General features: G+C 43.0%; 1 protein-coding gene across 1 annotated transcript; it reads left to right on the top strand.

Moving 5' to 3' along the window:
• The first annotated feature begins 33 nt into the window (after positions 1 to 33).
• Positions 34 to 14,970, top strand: EFCAB14 (EF-hand calcium binding domain 14). The gene is made up of 11 exons (XM_058030475.1): positions 34 to 284; positions 1,182 to 1,330; positions 4,277 to 4,422; positions 6,046 to 6,144; positions 7,808 to 7,918; positions 8,480 to 8,560; positions 9,435 to 9,626; positions 10,309 to 10,389; positions 11,229 to 11,343; positions 12,171 to 12,302; positions 13,124 to 14,970. The coding sequence occupies exons 1-11, from the start codon at positions 109 to 111 to the stop codon at positions 13,297 to 13,299; spliced, it is 1,458 nt and encodes a 485-aa protein (XP_057886458.1). The 5' UTR covers positions 34 to 108; the 3' UTR covers positions 13,300 to 14,970.
• The last annotated feature ends 1,438 nt before the right edge of the window (positions 14,971 to 16,408 follow it).

Here is a 16,408-nt window from a genome sequence, read left to right as displayed (position 1 = left end):
GGCCGCAGGCTGGCGAGCCGGGGCGCGCTGGCGGCGGCGGCGGCCGAGGAGAAGGAGGAGGAGGCGGGCGGGAGCCAGCCGCCGGCCGCGCCGCCGCCCCACAAGAGGATGAAGAAGCGGAAGGAGCTGAACGCCCTCATCGGCCTGGCCGCCGACGGCCGCAGGAAGAAGCCCGCCAAGAAGGGCTCGGGCCACCGGCTGCTGCGCACCGAGCCGCCCGCCTCCGACTCCGAGTCCAGCTCCGAGGAGGACGAGTTCTCCGGGGCGCGGGGCCGCTGCGGAAAGTGAGTCCCGGGCCGGCGGGGCCCTGCTCGGACGGGTCCTGCCCCGGCTCCGCGGCGGGGCTGCGCTGCCTGCGGCCGGTCGGGTTCGCGGCTGCGGCTGTGAGGGGGCGTGTGGGGCTGGGGACTGCCAGGGACACCCGGAGCGTGTCCGACCCCGCAGGTCGCCTGTCTGGGGATAGAAGTATCATCGGGTCGCAGAGTGGCTTGGCTTGGAAGGGACCTTAAAGATCATCTAGTTCCAAGCCACGGCCAGGGACATCTCCCACTGGACCATCCTCTGGCTTTTTATTATGGTTTTTTTTTTTTCTGTTTTGTGCTCCACGCAGCACAAGCCCTTGTGGACTAAACTTGGGGAGATGCTGGGCGCAGTTTCCCGTGTGTGTGTGTGCTCAGCCTGCGGGCTGGCACGGTGCGGCTTTTCTCGGGGACGTGCTGTGCTTTTGCCAGTAAATAAGCTTTTCAGTTAAGTAACAGCATTAATAATGGGCCTCTGTGCATACCTGAAGGTAGGCATGTCTCAGGGAAACCTGGGCTTTCACAATTTAGAACGCTCTAGAAGTAACATTATGGTAATTCCTTGTTTCCGAGCGTGTTTTTCAAGCTATCAAGCAGATGTACCTGGCATAACTTTATGTCGGCAGAGCAGGATAATTTAGTCAAGGAAACCTGACAGCTGCTTTTAAATATGCTAGATGTGCCTATTAAGGATAAACTGAATAGAGAGTAACAGCCCTGACCTGACTTTATAGCTTTATTAACTCCTGAAAATGCTCTTTGTTAGCCCTTGCCAGCCAAAATGTGTGTTGTTAAAATACCGTCCCTTACTTTGTAGCATTTAAAATAACACTTTTCTAGGCACTGCTGTATACTGACAAGCTGTTACTTTGTTTTCTGCAGGGGAGACTACCTGCGGTGCTGCAGGTTCTGTTACCCTCTATGTGCGTTTGTCATTCTTGCTGCTTGTGTGGTCGCGTGTGTTGGCTTAGTCTGGATGCAGGTGGCTCTCAAGGAGGATTTGGATGCAATAAAGGAGAAGTTTCGAACAAGTAAGTATGAATGTAGCTACTATTTCACATTTTCTTTGGTTGCTTGCTCAGTCAAAGTCTGAAAATACTGAGTAGACAAATAACATCTGAATTGAGGAGTGCTCTGAGCCAAGAACAGAGAAACTTGGTGAATTTAAGTTGAATGCTAGATATTCTTGCCTGCTTTGTTTCTTTTGAGGAGCAGGGACACTGGACTGGGTGGGCCTGTAGTTGCTTGTGGATACATTTCTAAAATTCCTGACTTTGATCTTCAGAGTGCTCTCTTCCAAAGGACAAGTTCTGATCAGACCTGTCAAAGCAGTCTAGGGAATTCTGAAAAAAAAAAATTACGGTTTTGTCTTGAACTCTTTTAAAACCTCAGATACTTGCTATGGAATTCCTGCCATTTGAATGTTGCTTCAGTACTATGTTTTCTCTCTGTATCCTCTGAATGTTTGTTTTGCTTGCACTGACCTGTTCTTGTTCAACTTTTATGTCAGATTACATGTGGTGTGGAGTTAATATGTTTCATGTTTTGAAGGGCGGAGTTAAGATGAAGTATTTTGCTTGTAAAGCTCAGGTTTTCTCTGTCCGTGTCAAGATTCCCATGCCAAGACTTTCAAAATAATAACTTCTGTAGGCTGAGGTATAACAAATGGTGATATGTGCATGTAAGGTATGCTCTTGGCTCTCTGTACCTCACCTCTGGGCACAAGATGTGTTTTGGTGCCTTATGTTAGTAGTGTTTGAAATCCTGTGTAGATTAAAAAGGTGAGGAAAGGAGTTGTCTTGGTTGTGATAAAAGAAGCATTGAGGAAGTGTGTGTAGAAATTCTTTGGTGTTGGTGTTTGGGTGTTCCTGTTCAGGAGTGTGAGGTGGGAGTTGTCTGCCAAGGTGGAACAGGCTGGCTGGGTGTGAGAGAATTGCTGATAGGTGTGCTTTTGTGTTAACTAATATTGAACTCTAAAAGTTAGCTGTAGTTGCTGTCCACCCATTCTGCAGGATACCTTCAGTTCCAGGTGCTGCTCTGAGGCTGTTTCTGTGTTCTGGTTCAGGAGCTGCTGCTCTTCATTAACTGCTCCCCTTTAAGGGTGTGCTGCTTGTAAAAGTTTAGCACCAGGACAGCATTTGTTGGCTTTGGTGTAGCTAAGTTTCATCATTGCTGTTGGACACAGAGCTCTTTGTTACAGCAGCTGTTCTCCCTGTCTGGCAATTACAGATGGCCTTGTTTTCCTCTTAATAGCTCTGATAGAAAAGCTGTGCATTTAATGCTTTGCCTGGTGATAAACATGTCAGATTTCCTTGCCATCATAATGCCATGCCTAGGAGCTGGATGGGAGCCTCATAATGAGGCACAGAATTTAAATACAACAACAAAAAAAGCAGGCAGCAAGAACAACCTGGTTCTCAAAGGTAACATTTTGCCTTGGTGAAGTGTGTGGGTGAATAGAGAAACAAATGCAGGTGACCTCCATCTGTCATACAGCAAGTTTGAAAAAAGAACTTTTCTCTGAATCTTCATCCAGACTTTTTCCCCCTAAGAGCAGGTGTTTGTAACAGTATTTGGTATGTTCTGCCATCCTTTGCACAAAGTAAGGATGGGATGAGTGCTTTTTATAAACAAGATGTCTTTGCATCAAGTGTGTTTGGAACAGGAGGAAGTCATGTAGTGTTTTCCCTTCAGTTGTCAGCAGTGATGCTAAGAACACAGGGCATTTAACCTTCCTAGTGCCCCAAAAAACTCTTCAAGTGGAGTCCCACTGTTCACAGTGACAGTGACAAAATGGAAAATAATTTGTCTACAAGAGCCTATAAATACATGAGAGTTAGTGTGAGCTGCTTGTGTCAAATGCACAAATTAGTTCTCAGTCTGTTCTGGCTAAAATACACCTTTCAACGTCTTACCTACCCAGAAGCATTTGGACCTTGGGTGATCCAGTGCAGATTTCTTTGCACCTAGAAAGTATTTCTAGAACCTGCTTAAAGAGAAGTGAGGTGGGTTTCTGAATATGCACAGCTTTCCAGTTTTGTGTGTTTGGGCTTCTCCTTTTGACTGGATGGGTCACACTTGGAAGTTTATTCTGGGATCTGCCAGGTGCCATCACACAGGTGCCACTGCTCTTGGCAGTCTGCTCTGAACAAGGGCTCATTGTTGTGGAGCTTTCCAGTGCTGCCTTACAGGGTGGACGTGCAGCTTTTGGAGAACTCTGTCATCTTCATCTCAAAACCTTTGCTTATTTGTTTCTCAGACCTGGGGATTTAGGATTGCCTCAGAGCACAGCTAAACAGCTTAGTCACTGCAGATCTGGAAGAGCTGCATTTCTGAGGCTCACTGGAATTGCTTTGAGCTGCATGTTTCCCCCTTCCTGTAATATTAATTGCAGTAATAACTGACTTAATTTCCAAGGACCTTGTTTACTGATTTGTTTACCAACAGCATTAGTGCCTAAGCTTGTACTTATTATTTTTTCAGTTGTTTTTATGTCATACAGAGCAACTAATTACATTAATCTCCTTGGAATTCACTTCATTGTCAGCAGCCCCTCTGCAGGTTTGAAAAGGACACTGAGGTTCATTTCACCTGCCTCCTTTGCCCTGGAACTGTTGGCAACTCTTTATTCACAGGCCCATTACTATTTCATGCTCCCCTGTGGAGGTAATGCAAAATAACTGCACTAAATAAAGACCTACTGAGGTTTGCCAGAATGACAGGACTATGCAAAGTGTTAAATTTAGTACAGTCTCTCTGGGTTCTCTCTGCAGATATTGGTACTCTTAAAACAAAAAATAGCTGTCATTCTGAGCAAACACTGTATCCAGACTGGCAATAAACCTCTATATAGAAACTGTTATTGCCTTCTTTCACTGCTGTGGATGTTGTTGTTTGTAATTTATTTTATGCCTTTTAGTGTTGTTTGCCTGGATCTTTGTTTTGGTTTGCTTTTAATTATATTTTCATTCTTTTAGTGGAATCTAATCAAAAGACATCATTCCAAGAAATTCCTAAACTGAATGAAGATTTGGTGCAGAACCAAAAGCAGCTAGAACAAATTGAGACTGGAGAACTGGGGCTGAGTAAAATTTGGATCAATATCACAGAGATCAATAAACAGGTGAGAGGGAATCAGACCTTTATTTTGAAAAATAATAAAATATTCCATTCAGTTCTTTTTAATGGAAATCAATTTTATCTAAGGACTTCTGTAGCCATACACATAGCTTTTATTTTTAAAGTTCAAATAGAGTATAAACCTTATTATAAACAAGCAAAAAACAGCTTGAGCATCCAGCTGGGCTGGAGACTGATCACAAGAGGAGAAATTGCATAACTGGTGGAGGGAGTTCAGGCAGAATTTAAAAGAACTCAAGAACTGTGCAATTCTTAATTTTCCTGCCAAATAATTGTGATGTTTATGATGAGAGATCTGACATTTCAAATTTCTGAGAGCATTTTGTAAGTGTTTGAAAGAGTTACCTGCCTCAGAGCAAGCTCCTGTTGCTACAAACTAAGGCCTGGTGTCCTGTGAGTATAAAAGCTGCTGACACACACTCAGCCTCTGAGCTGGTGTAAATCTTGGCTCTGCTGATGGGGCTAGAGCTAAGCCACTTAGCAGAGAGCTCTTTGCTCAGCTGCTCTATTAACTCACACTTCAAATGAAGCACCCAGCAAGGCTTTTACTGCAATTTCTGCCCTGCAGGGTAAAAGTTCAGAGCTGCTCACAGTGAATGGTATCAAGAGGTGTATGTGGGGAACTCTTCTTGACCCAGCTGCTCTGGTTTAATTTGTTAGAGTACTGTAGTGCCTGCTTAGATTGATTTTTCTTCAGTCCCATGTGGTGGTTAAGTGCTCACTGAGGCACATCTGAAAATTTGATTTGCTTTCTTTAGCATCTCACTGTTTTAGCCACAGTTATTCAGGCTCTTCATGAGACTTAAAATGCTCTTATCTGTGCCTGGCTGTTAAAGATACTTGCACGTGGTTCTTGCAGGCCCTCAGGTTACTTCAGGGTCTGGTTACACTCTGAGCCAGATCTTCAGGGGATCAGCATTTTCTTGCTGTTTTTTTATTAATCTGTGAATTTTTGGGATGTGCTGCTGGGAATAATCTCAGCTGGTGTTCACAGCTGTGAGCTAGAGAGTCTGCATGCCAGCTGGTTTACATTGACCTAATGTAAAATTAGGATCTTTTCCTCAGCTTGCAAAACAACTTTATTTTTTAACCAGAAGAAAGTGAATTTTATTCTCTGTTCCCTGGGTGTAGTAGCAGAGGGTTTGGATGATGGGTGCAGCTTTGCCATCACTCAGCTGGAGAGGTTGCATGGCTTTGCTGGGTTTTGCCAGACAGGTTTCATTGCTAAATACAGAAGTGGGTGATTGTTTCCTGCACATAAAGATTTCTTGCACAATTCTTTGAGTCTTTCTTGGGCATCAGCCTCTCTCTAGAAGGATGAATGTAAAACTGGCAGAGGGTACCTTACTGAAAAGAAGGGTTTTCTGTGGCTTTCATTTGGTTTTAAAAAATAGTTAAATAAAAACTTGCTCTTTTGTAAGAGGCAGAATATTTTTAATGTAGCCTAGGCAAGATTTCTAACCTAGAGATAGGGGTGGTTTTTGTGTGCACATGTGTAATTTTGTGTTGCCTTATGTTTTAATGTTTCACATTAAGCCATCAGTATTCGGGGAGGTCAGGATCAGGATTGTGTTGCCTAATTCTAAGTACTCCTTTTTGGTTTTAGATATCACTATTGACCTCAACAGTAAATCATCTCAAAAACAATATAAAATCTGCTGCTGACCTGATTTCTCTTCCCCTCACAGTAGAGAAACTTCAGAAGGTAAGTTCTGTAAATGTGGCTATCACTAAATGTGTTCTGTGTGTTAAGCTGCAGCTGAGCTCTTGGGGTAGCACTGACAGCAGGAGCTACCTGAGCTGCAAGGAATATTTGTCTTTAAAATTTGACTTCATAAATTGTATGGTCCTAGCTAAAACATGTAAAGGCTTTGTTTATCCCTTTTGGAGATGCATTTGTTTGTATTGTGCTGTCCCATGTGCACCTTGCAGCTGATCTTTTTGCTTACTTTCTTTCAAGTTGCTAATCTTAATATCATGTGAGACACTTGGAAAAAGTTTTATAACTGCATGCAAATAAGTGGTTTGTTTAGCTGTTTTAATTGGAAAACAAAATGTATTGCTGTCTGTTAATACAATGTCTGACTGTGTGCCTTGCTGAGCATTCTTTACCAAAGAACTGTCCTGTTTATTTAGATTAAAAGAATGGCTTCTTGAAATGTGCCTGGTTATTCCATGGCAGTTCTGTTTATTTAGCAATAAACATTTATGTTGGGCTAACACCTAATGTTACTCCAGTTTTTGTGGCATTATGGGTTGCCACATCTCATTTCCTATCCCTACAAAATTAATGTATAATTAACAAGATAGTGACATGCAAAGCTATGAGTGGGGTGTGGCTGATGGGGCTGCCAGGATTTCTTTTTCTGGGAGGAGTACAAAGCTGTTTCCTAAGCTCCTTATTTGCTGCTACAAGCAGGCTGGATTTTCACTGTGTCCTGGTCAGAAGCCAGTCTGAAGGCATGTTGCTGTCAGGAGGAATGTGGCCAGCAGGACCAGGGCAGTGATTGTCCTCCTGTACTGGGCACTGCTGAGGCCACACCTCAAATCCTGTGCCCAGGTCTGGGTCCCTCAGTTCAGGAAGGGCATTGAGGGGCTGGAGGGTGTCCAGAGAGGGCAGTGGAGCTGGGCAAGGGTCTGAGGAGGGGCAGCTGGGAGTGTTTAGCTTGGAGAAAAGAAGGCTCAGGGGGGATCTTAGCACTCTCCACAGCTCTCTGAAAGGAGGTTGCAGCCAGGTGGGGGGTCAGGCTGTTCTCTCAAGTGACAAGGGGGATAGGACAAGAGGAAATAACCTAAAGCTGTGCCAGTGGAGGTGTAGATTGGATTACAAGAAAAATTTCTTCACTGAATAGTTTGTCAAACACTGGCTGCCCAGGGAGCTACTGCAGTTGCTGTCCCTGAAGGTATTTAAAGGGCATGGATAGGAGCTTGGGGACATGGATTAGTGGTAGGCTTGGCATTGCTGAGTTAACAGCTGGACTCAGTCTCAGAGGTCATTGCCAGCCTAAGTGATCCTATGACAAGATTGCCTTTCTTATGTGGGATTTGGTTGTCTTGAGCCTTTTTCCTTGTAGGTACCATTCCTGGAAATAAGGATGCCTGCTGGTGTTAAAATCCTGAGGGATTACTGAGGGAATTCCTCTTGGGCAGTGGCTTTTGTTCCTGGTGCTCAAGGTGTCCTGAGGTCCTCCAGTGCACAGGTTGCATTGGGTGTAGTTTGCAGTTTTGAGTGCATAAAAACTTCCAGATTCTTCCAAGTTATGTGCCTGATTTTGTTTCACTAACAAAATGTTGTGTTTAACTGATTGGTACTTTGGGACAGTGCAGTTTGGGGAAGGCTGAGCTGTCTATCATCTTTTTTATTGCAGACTGTAGCCAACATAGGTAGCACCCTTACCAGTGTGGCTCATGATGTTGAAAATATACAGACAGCTATTGAGGAATACAAGAAATCCATAGAAATACTCCAGAATGATGTGGTAAGAAAAATACACTGCTTTCACACTGCCTAATATGAAGCAAGTTAAAGAAATGCTTGAAGTTTGGGGTTGTCAGAATATTGATGTAGTTTGTTGGTTGAATTAAAATTCTCTATAAGGATGAAATGACAGACTGTCTTCAGCAAAAAACTACTAACTGTGTTTATCCTGACCTCTCACTTGGCATTATTGAACCATTAATTACAGTTTTTCAGCTAAACTGCAGTACAAGAATTCTTGCAGATAAAATCTGAATTAGACACATAATTAAGCTTGATTCAGTCAGTGGGTGTTCTGAAAACATTGTAGATATGACAGCATGTATGGTAGCAGTGAAATGTGTATCATAATACTTCATTAAATGGGGAAGAGTTAATTAGGGGGGTTTAATGAAAATAAATTTGGACCTTAAGTGTTTAACTATTAGCCTAGTTAAGATACTGCATGCACAGCAGACTGAGTGACTGTACTTGTAACAATACTTCCTTAGCTACAGTCTGCCAGTTATTAAACATTTATTCACAAGGATTTTGTAACACAATTTTCTACTTCTTTACTTAGAAGGAATTAAAACAGCTGCCTTCACTTCCCTCCACTGTTGTGCCAAGGACTGAGGGAAATCAGACAGAATACTGCAAAAAGGTATTTTTCTCCCTTGTATAAGGAATTTTGCTACAAGTGTCATGGATATGTGACTTACCCATGTGTTTTGCAGTACTGTAGTGTGCAAAAAGTATGGTTTTTTATCAAGACAATGCAGATAGCATGCTTTAAAGCAAATAATGAAATAATTTTGCTCTAGTTTGTTCCTGTGTACGTGCAAACAGGAAAGTGCCCTGGTCTGAGAGAGGGATATTTTTGTGTTCTGATGGGTGAGGAGTAAAAAGAGTGAAACCAATATCTGACAAATTATAGGTGTGCTTTGCTAAAGTAAATGAAAATAAGTTAAAGGCTTTTAGTGGAGTGGATTTTATGGCAGGTATTTGCTAATCTGAGCAAACTTGGGAGTGGCATGTACTGAGTCACTCTCACTGTAATGAGGTGTGGAAAACATTAATTCAGCAACCAAAAAAAAATTAAAAAGGTTAATGTGTAGGTGTTCAGCTGAATGGGTTAGAAGAGAATGACTGCATTTACTTACATTTAATACAGTCAATATCTTCCTCAAAAATGAATCCTGTATATAAATATGCCCAGTACATGCTTTCTTGGGAAAAATCATTGTTGTGCTTACAAAGCTTGACCTGGAAAATGAGATGAATAGGCTTCCTGTGCTCACTGCACAGCTGAAGTGATTATATTAGCAACAAAGAGGTTAGCCCTGGGGAAGAATCTCAGTTTCAAACTTTTAGAAAGTTAGAATAACTTACTGGAAGCTTCCAGTTGGATGTTTTCAGTGGTGTCAGAGGAGAGCCTGCCTGAAGCCCGCCCAGTTAAACTGGGTCAGTCGTGTTGTTAATAGCAGGAGTTGCTGCAGAGGTTGGGTAAACTGACACAGGCTCTGTTTATATTTCAGGAAAGCCAGGCACTGCATGCAGCTTTGGAGCAGCTAAATAATACTGTAGTGGTGTACCAAAAGTTGAATGACATCAAGCTTCTAAATGTGGATTCAGCCATTGGCAACCTCAGCCGGAAAGTTACGCTGTTGGAAAACTCTGCCCTGGTTGTGAAAAACCCGGACAAAAGAGAGAACTCATCCACCATCGTGGTAAGGGTTTGATGGCTCAGGGTGTCCCCTCAGGCTGCTACTTCCCTTACACTGCAGATACAGCTTTTCAGAGCTAACTCAAGAAAATGTCAGAGTGAAACTTGAGATATTTAGGAGTTCATTTATAAAAGGCTCGAGTTTGTTCCTGAACAGATAACCAGCATTAAGAGTGTCTCAGAAGCAGTATTCCATTTCTTTCCTGCAAAATCTACAGGAAAGTGTCCAAAACACTGTGACATTTAAGAGTCATGTGGTTGTTTTATGAGGCAGGATTCACAAACTGAGCTATGTTTCAGGAATCACTCTGGCATAGATATGTTAAGACCCACTGAGGGGCTAAGTGGGACTCTGCATTTGTTCAACAGTGGTTAAATTCTACAAAAACCCAGTAATAAAAAAAACCTGATAAATAAGTTCATAAATTCTCCTTCATAAATTCTTCCAGTGTTTTCTGTTTGCCACACTGGGGTCAGTCTGTGAGAACATGTTCTGTATGTTTAACAATAAAGGCTCATGCTGACGTTGCTGTGGTAAATTATATAACCCATTTTTATGACTTCATGTTTATTCTATAATCTATCTGCCCTGGCTTATCTCTGCTTAATGTTTGCCAAATTTGAAAGAAACTGTGTTGTAGAAAATAAAAAGCACATGAGTAAACTCTCCTCTGTTTTTTCTCTAGGGGAATAATGCAACTACCTCTGTAAGAGTGGAAAATGAAGATCAACTAGATAGTGAAACTCAGTCAAATAAAGAACTGAAGGTAAAGTAAGGAAATACAAATTACACTGGATTAGTAGAGCATGTAATTGTCTTTCTAAATATGTTTTAAATGGACCTTAATTGAGCAAAGGTCTGCAAAAAGGCGCTGAAGGAGTCAATGACTTGCTGAGAGCCCCTCTCTGTAATGTTCCATCACTGGCTGGGAGTGAGTACAACTAAATGGCCAAACTGTGGGCTGGGAATAGGAGGGGATGCTGCTGAGTTTAGTTTCCATCTGCTGGAAAGAAGGTGGGTGAGTGAGCAGGCTGCACTGTCATTTCTGGGCTTGTACTGATGTGAACTCAGCCTGTCCTTGGGAATATACTAATTAATAGAGTAAGGGAGCTGCAGATTAAAAAATATGCTTGATTTATTTTAGCAGAGATGCAGTGGCTCCTGCACAAAGGCATTCACTGGTGCAGACAAGCCTTTGAAACAATGATGCAGTTTAGTTAATGTGCAAGTGCTCACTCCCAAGTATGCTTGACTGTTTTATATTACACCTTTCCAGTGTCTTGCTTTTTTCTGTAGGAAATACAGAAAGTAAACATCAGATGCTTTTGAAATGAGTGTATGCAAAATAATTGACTATTTTTCAGGTTGAGGTACTGATTCTGCTGTTTTCCTACAGACCATGTGAATTTATTAATTGTATCTTCCTATAGATTATTTATTTATTTATTTATTGTTTTTAAGTCTTGTTTATAATTTTAAACTTGATCAGCCTGGATACCTCAAAGTCAGTCAGAAGTGCTGACATATTTTAAATTACTACCTTTTCTGGTCTTCTGCATTTACTGTAGAGGTGCATTTTAAGATTTTTTTTTGGCACATATGCAGGAAGCAGGAACTACTAGAGATCCTCAGGTATCAAAACTAAAAGAGACTCTTCAGCTGATCAGTGCTCTCACAAGCAAGTCAGAAAATGACAGACCCATTGAGGCATCAAAGAATGGTAAGAATGTCTTGTAACAGTAATCCATAAATCTGAAGCTTCCCTGTGTAATTCAAAGAATTACTAATTAAGATGGATAATTAGACTGTTCCTTAAGATTTTGATGAAGGCTTTTTAGTTAAAGTGGTAGGAAACTGAAGTTGCTAAAACAGAAAACTGTGTATGACTCCAAAAGTTTGAAGGTGATTTAAAAGAAGTATGGCAGGATTCACGTGGATCAGTAGCTGGTGTTTGAGGGCAGGCAGTGATTAACTAAAACTTTATACCCAGTAACGTCTGGTTTTGCTTTTTCAAAATGTAAGTGTGACAGATAGGAAAGGTGTCTGCCTCTGCTGACTTCAGTTCTGCACTTGGCTGAACATCAGATTTTTTAATACTTCATTACAATAGAACTGTGCTGCTTGTTCTTTCCAAGCAGGTGCTTGGAAGCTTACACCTTGTTGTTGGGGAATGTTGGTATTGATAAGGTGAAAGCAACCCAGATGCAATTTGCTTAATGAAGCTTCTTCAGCACCCTCAGAGTGGGGGGCAGAAAACACTCCCAAGTCATTCTTTGTATGGGAGTTTATAAATAGTAAGTAAATAAACACCTCCTAGTACAGAATGAAAGATTAAAGCTGTGTGACTGTTCTTTCAATTAAAGTAAAAAGGGACAACACTGCTACATTCTGAAATATTGCAGCTACAATATTGCTACATTCTGAATATTCTTATCCCACAGAGCTGCTGTGATTTAAAAAAAAATCACTCTTATTGGATTTTTATTTGGTTTAGGTAGCTGTAATTCTGTGGAATTAGTAAGACTAATAGAAATTGTTTTGTAACAGTTGAAAATAGTCAGACTACTACAGCAAAGCCCACAGACCTTTCAAGGGTGGCTTCAAGGTCAGCTGGTGACAACACAGAGAGAAATGGGCAGCTGAGCCATCTGTCCTTGCCAGGAATTTCCAGCATCGAAGGTATGTCCGTTTTAGGCTGACCTTTTCTTCTGAGTATTTCATGTAAATGTTTAGGAGAGGATAAGTATAAACATTCTGGGAGGTGTGAGGTCAATTTTAAAAGCTTGAGGATAATGTTGTTTTTTTTTAAAAGCAATTAAGAAAAAAACTGGAAGAAAAGCATGTAAAAGAAAAGAAAGTGATTTTTAAGCAGGAGTGTGCATTATTAGTGAATTATAATTGTTTTGAGTACCAAAGTACTACATTGAGTGCCCCAGAGACTGGGAGCAAAGTCAAGGGCAGAATTAACATGCTGAAGGAAACAGAAGTAGCTATGAGTGTGTATGTTCTGGGGCTTTTTTCTGTTCTGTATTTTTTTTTCCAAGAGAACACTGCCTGGTCAGATGAATGGTTTCTGGATCTTGCTGTTCAGTCTCTTCAGCTCCTGAAAGGGCAACTCTTTGCATCAGGAAGTGAATGGACACTTTTCCCTTTATATCATCTGTCCTGTTGGTATAGCAACAGTCATTCAGAGCTTGCTTTTGTGGGGGATAACTGCATCTGTATGCAGTTAGTGGTTGTAAAATGGGCTGTTAGTTGTAGCCCGAAATAGGGATTACTTTCTTCAGATTCAGTGTAATTTAATCCAGAAATGTTCATGCTTTTTTCTCCTAAACTGTTACCAGCAGCTTGTGACAACACAGGAGGCAAACTCCTCGCTCAGGGATGCTGTTTGTAATCACTGGGTGCTAAGAGACAGTGCTGTAAAACTGGGAAAGCAGCTTATAGGATATTCCTGTGGATTTAGAGGAGCTGTTTCTCAGTCCTTGTTCTCTTTGCAGATCTTCAGAAACTGTTTGAAAAAGCACCTGCAGATGCTGATGGAAAACTCTCATACAAAGACCTTCTAAAGCTGTTTGGCTCCACAGCCCAAGAATCACAGAGCTTTAAGGAGTTTGACACAGATGGAGATGAGAAATACACACTAAAAGAACTGAGATCAGCATTAGGTCTATAGGGTATATGTTTAGGAATGTGATATTGGTGGATGTTACTGTAGCTAAAGGAAGCTACAGACATGAAAATCTATGGCTGCACTTTCCCAGTGTTTGACTGATCTTTGAAGCTAAATTACTGTACACATTACCACCTCTTTTTCAGTTGCATTTATTGAAAAGAAATTTACAAATTTATATGTCAATAGGACATAATATTGGGACTTTGTTAAAATCAAGAAAATTCCCAAACTTGGAAACATTTTCCTCTCATTATTTCCTTTTCAAGGGAGTTATTGCTTATAATTTAAAATGTGTACATACTAAAATAAAACTATGGTTTTATATTTCACTGAAATTTGCCTTAAATTAGAGAGCTGCACTTTATGTAGAGCAGAAGGGAAATCTGTCTTGTGAAGATGGGCTGCTTCTGCTTGTAAATATTTGAGATAGAGTAAATTATGCATATTTAAGGACAAGTTGTGTCAGGGGCTGTGTTGGTAGTAATCTGTTTATAATGAGAGACTGAGCCTGGAATGAAGGTTTAAGAGATTCAGCTAAATTTCTGATTTTTACTAACTATATCCATGAATAAATTTGGCCTCAGTCAGAGGGAAGCAGGAGGGGTAAGCCACGCCCATCTATAGCAGGATGTATTTTTAAAGGGAAGAGTTGAAAGTGTTTTTATATCATGAGCCTACAGGAGCAATTAACTTGCTGAGTGCTTGAGTTTTCACTTCAGCGTTGTTTAGGCTTTGCTGTGTTGCATTCAGATTATATTTTGTGAGATGAGCCTGTCTATTTATTTTTTTTAAATGAACATATTTAATAGCTTTAATAGATGCTTAAGAGGTAAAAGCCTCCAGTGCAGCCTGCTGAGCAGCACCTGAGCAGTTCACATCTCAGTGGTGCTCTGGTACACTCCAGGAGTGTGAGCAGGTGGGAAGGCCAGAGAACACTTGGGAGCTCTTTCCTGGCTATTGTGACCGTGGTCCCTTCTTGGTACCTTTATTGTTTTTCTCCTTGCCAGCAGAAGGATGTAAAAAGCTGTGTAGGCATGTGCAATCCCATCATCATTCTGTACTGACACATGGTTTGTAAGTGAGGTTTCCTTACTAAAGGAACTTAGATTATAGTAGTGGATCTAAACACAGAGTGTATTTATCACCTTCTGGAACACTGAAAAATTACTTTTGCAGAGGGGATTCTCTTGCAGGCTAGATGAGGGCCAAGTTGGGTAATTGTGCTCACAAATATCGCTGATCTTGTTAAGAGTTTTTTGCATGATTAGTGAGTTGAAATTTCCCACCTCGCTGAAACATCAGCTTACGAGGAAGTCAGTTCATAAATGTTGACTTTTATATTACTTTAGACTGGATGTTTTATCAATAATTGTATTTTGGAAGTATGAATCAGCAAAGGAATGTACAAATTGGAGCCCTGTTACCCATTTCCTAAGCTTCTTTCACTGTTGCTCTTCTATCCCGTTTGGGTAACGCAGATGCCACCCAGAACCAAAATGCTTTTGATGTGACATTTGAAAACACCGTATTTAAAAACAAAACCAAACCAACCAACCTTGGCTTCAGAGAGGACAAGAAGCCAACACTTGCTTCTTGTCACTTCCCATACCCTTTTATACATTACTGTATAAATCCTTAACCAAATAAAGAAAAAAAAGCAATAAAATGTAACCATTCTGATATTTTATTTGTACATACTGTATCATAGCCATATGCCAGAGTTTGCAAAATATTTTTGGAAGTTTATTTGTATGAAATTTAACTTTATCTTCAAAATTTAAAAGATTATAGTACTGCCTTGTGAAAATCTTTTAAGTGTTTTGTTTTGTTGCAGTCTGCTTTATTTTTAGAAGGCTTTTCAGCAAGCAGTAGTGAAAATGCCAGCTAAACCTGCTGTGTGCTGTTGCACTGCCTGTGCCCAGGGAGCTCCGCTGGTCACACTGCTGGGACACGGCTGCCCAGGGCTGCTTCTTAACTTGCATGTGGAGGGCACAGTCGATGGCTGATTGCTGGGGTCACTTGTAGGATGGGCTTGTGCTGTCACTTAGACAAAATCCGAGCATTCCTAAGTACAGTGGTCTGTTCTGTGCTGCAGCCTGGGGGCACCGGTCCCATCCCAGTGAGGTTTCTGCTATGCCGCTGCTCTCCGTCCCGCACGCTTCCCAAAGCCCTGGTGCCAGGTGTGGGCAGGGCCCTCTCCCGTGTTTATTCACAGTGCAGATGAAAAGTCGTGAGTGTAGTAAATACACTGGTCCGGATCCCCTCCCTGCCCTAACTCGTGCAGCTGCTGATGTGGTACCGAGGGGCGGCTGGATGCTCTGGGCAGCGAGTCCTTGAGAAAAATGCGATATCTGAGTGAAATCAAAACCAATGAAGTTGTGAGAGCAAACTGTAACAGAAAAAGAGCTCTGCCCTGCCGAGACTTGCTGCTGTGCCGTGATTCCTGGGTTCGCTTTCGGGCTGTACCTGTGGATTTGGGTGACCGCTGTGTCCCTTCACCTGCGCCGGGAGCGGGGCCGTGCCCACCGCGCTTGTTGGCTCCGCGGCGCTCCAGCATGTAACGCGGCTTTGCTCTCAATAAAAGCTCCTTCCCAGCGTGCGGCTGCGGCCCGTTCCTGGCGGGGGAGGTGGGGCGGAGCGCGGGCCGGGCTGAGGGGAGCGGAGCGGAGCGCAGGCCGGGCTGAGGGGAGAGCGGAGCAGAAGGCAGGCCGGGCTGAAGGGAGAGCAGAGCGCGGGCCGGGCTGAGGGGAGAGCGGAGCGGAGGGCAGGCCCGGCTGAGGGGAGAGCGGAGCGCCGGCTGGGCCGGGGGAGAGCGGAGCGGAGGGCAGGCTGGGCTGAGGGGAGAGCGGAGCGCGGGCCGGGCTGGGGGAAAGCGGAGCGGAGGGCAGGCTGGGCTGAGGGGAGAGCGGAGCTCGGGCCGGGCTGGGGGAAAGCGGAGCGGAGGGCAGGCTGGGCTGAGGGGAGAGCGGAGCGCGAGCCGGGCTGGGCGAGAGCGGAGCGGAGGGCAGGCCGGGCTGAGGGGAGAGCGGAGCGCGGGCCGGGCTCCGGGAGAGCGGGGGACGGAGCGGGCTGAGGGGAGCGGAGCGCTGGCCGGGCTGTGGGAGGGCGG

The sequence above is a fragment of the Melospiza georgiana genome, chromosome 9, assembly GCF_028018845.1.
Source record: "Melospiza georgiana isolate bMelGeo1 chromosome 9, bMelGeo1.pri, whole genome shotgun sequence".
In the NCBI taxonomy this organism is placed as follows: domain Eukaryota; kingdom Metazoa; phylum Chordata; class Aves; order Passeriformes; family Passerellidae; genus Melospiza; species Melospiza georgiana.
The sequence above is the reverse complement of the archived record's forward strand: the minus strand, read 5'-3'. Positions and strand labels throughout refer to the sequence as shown.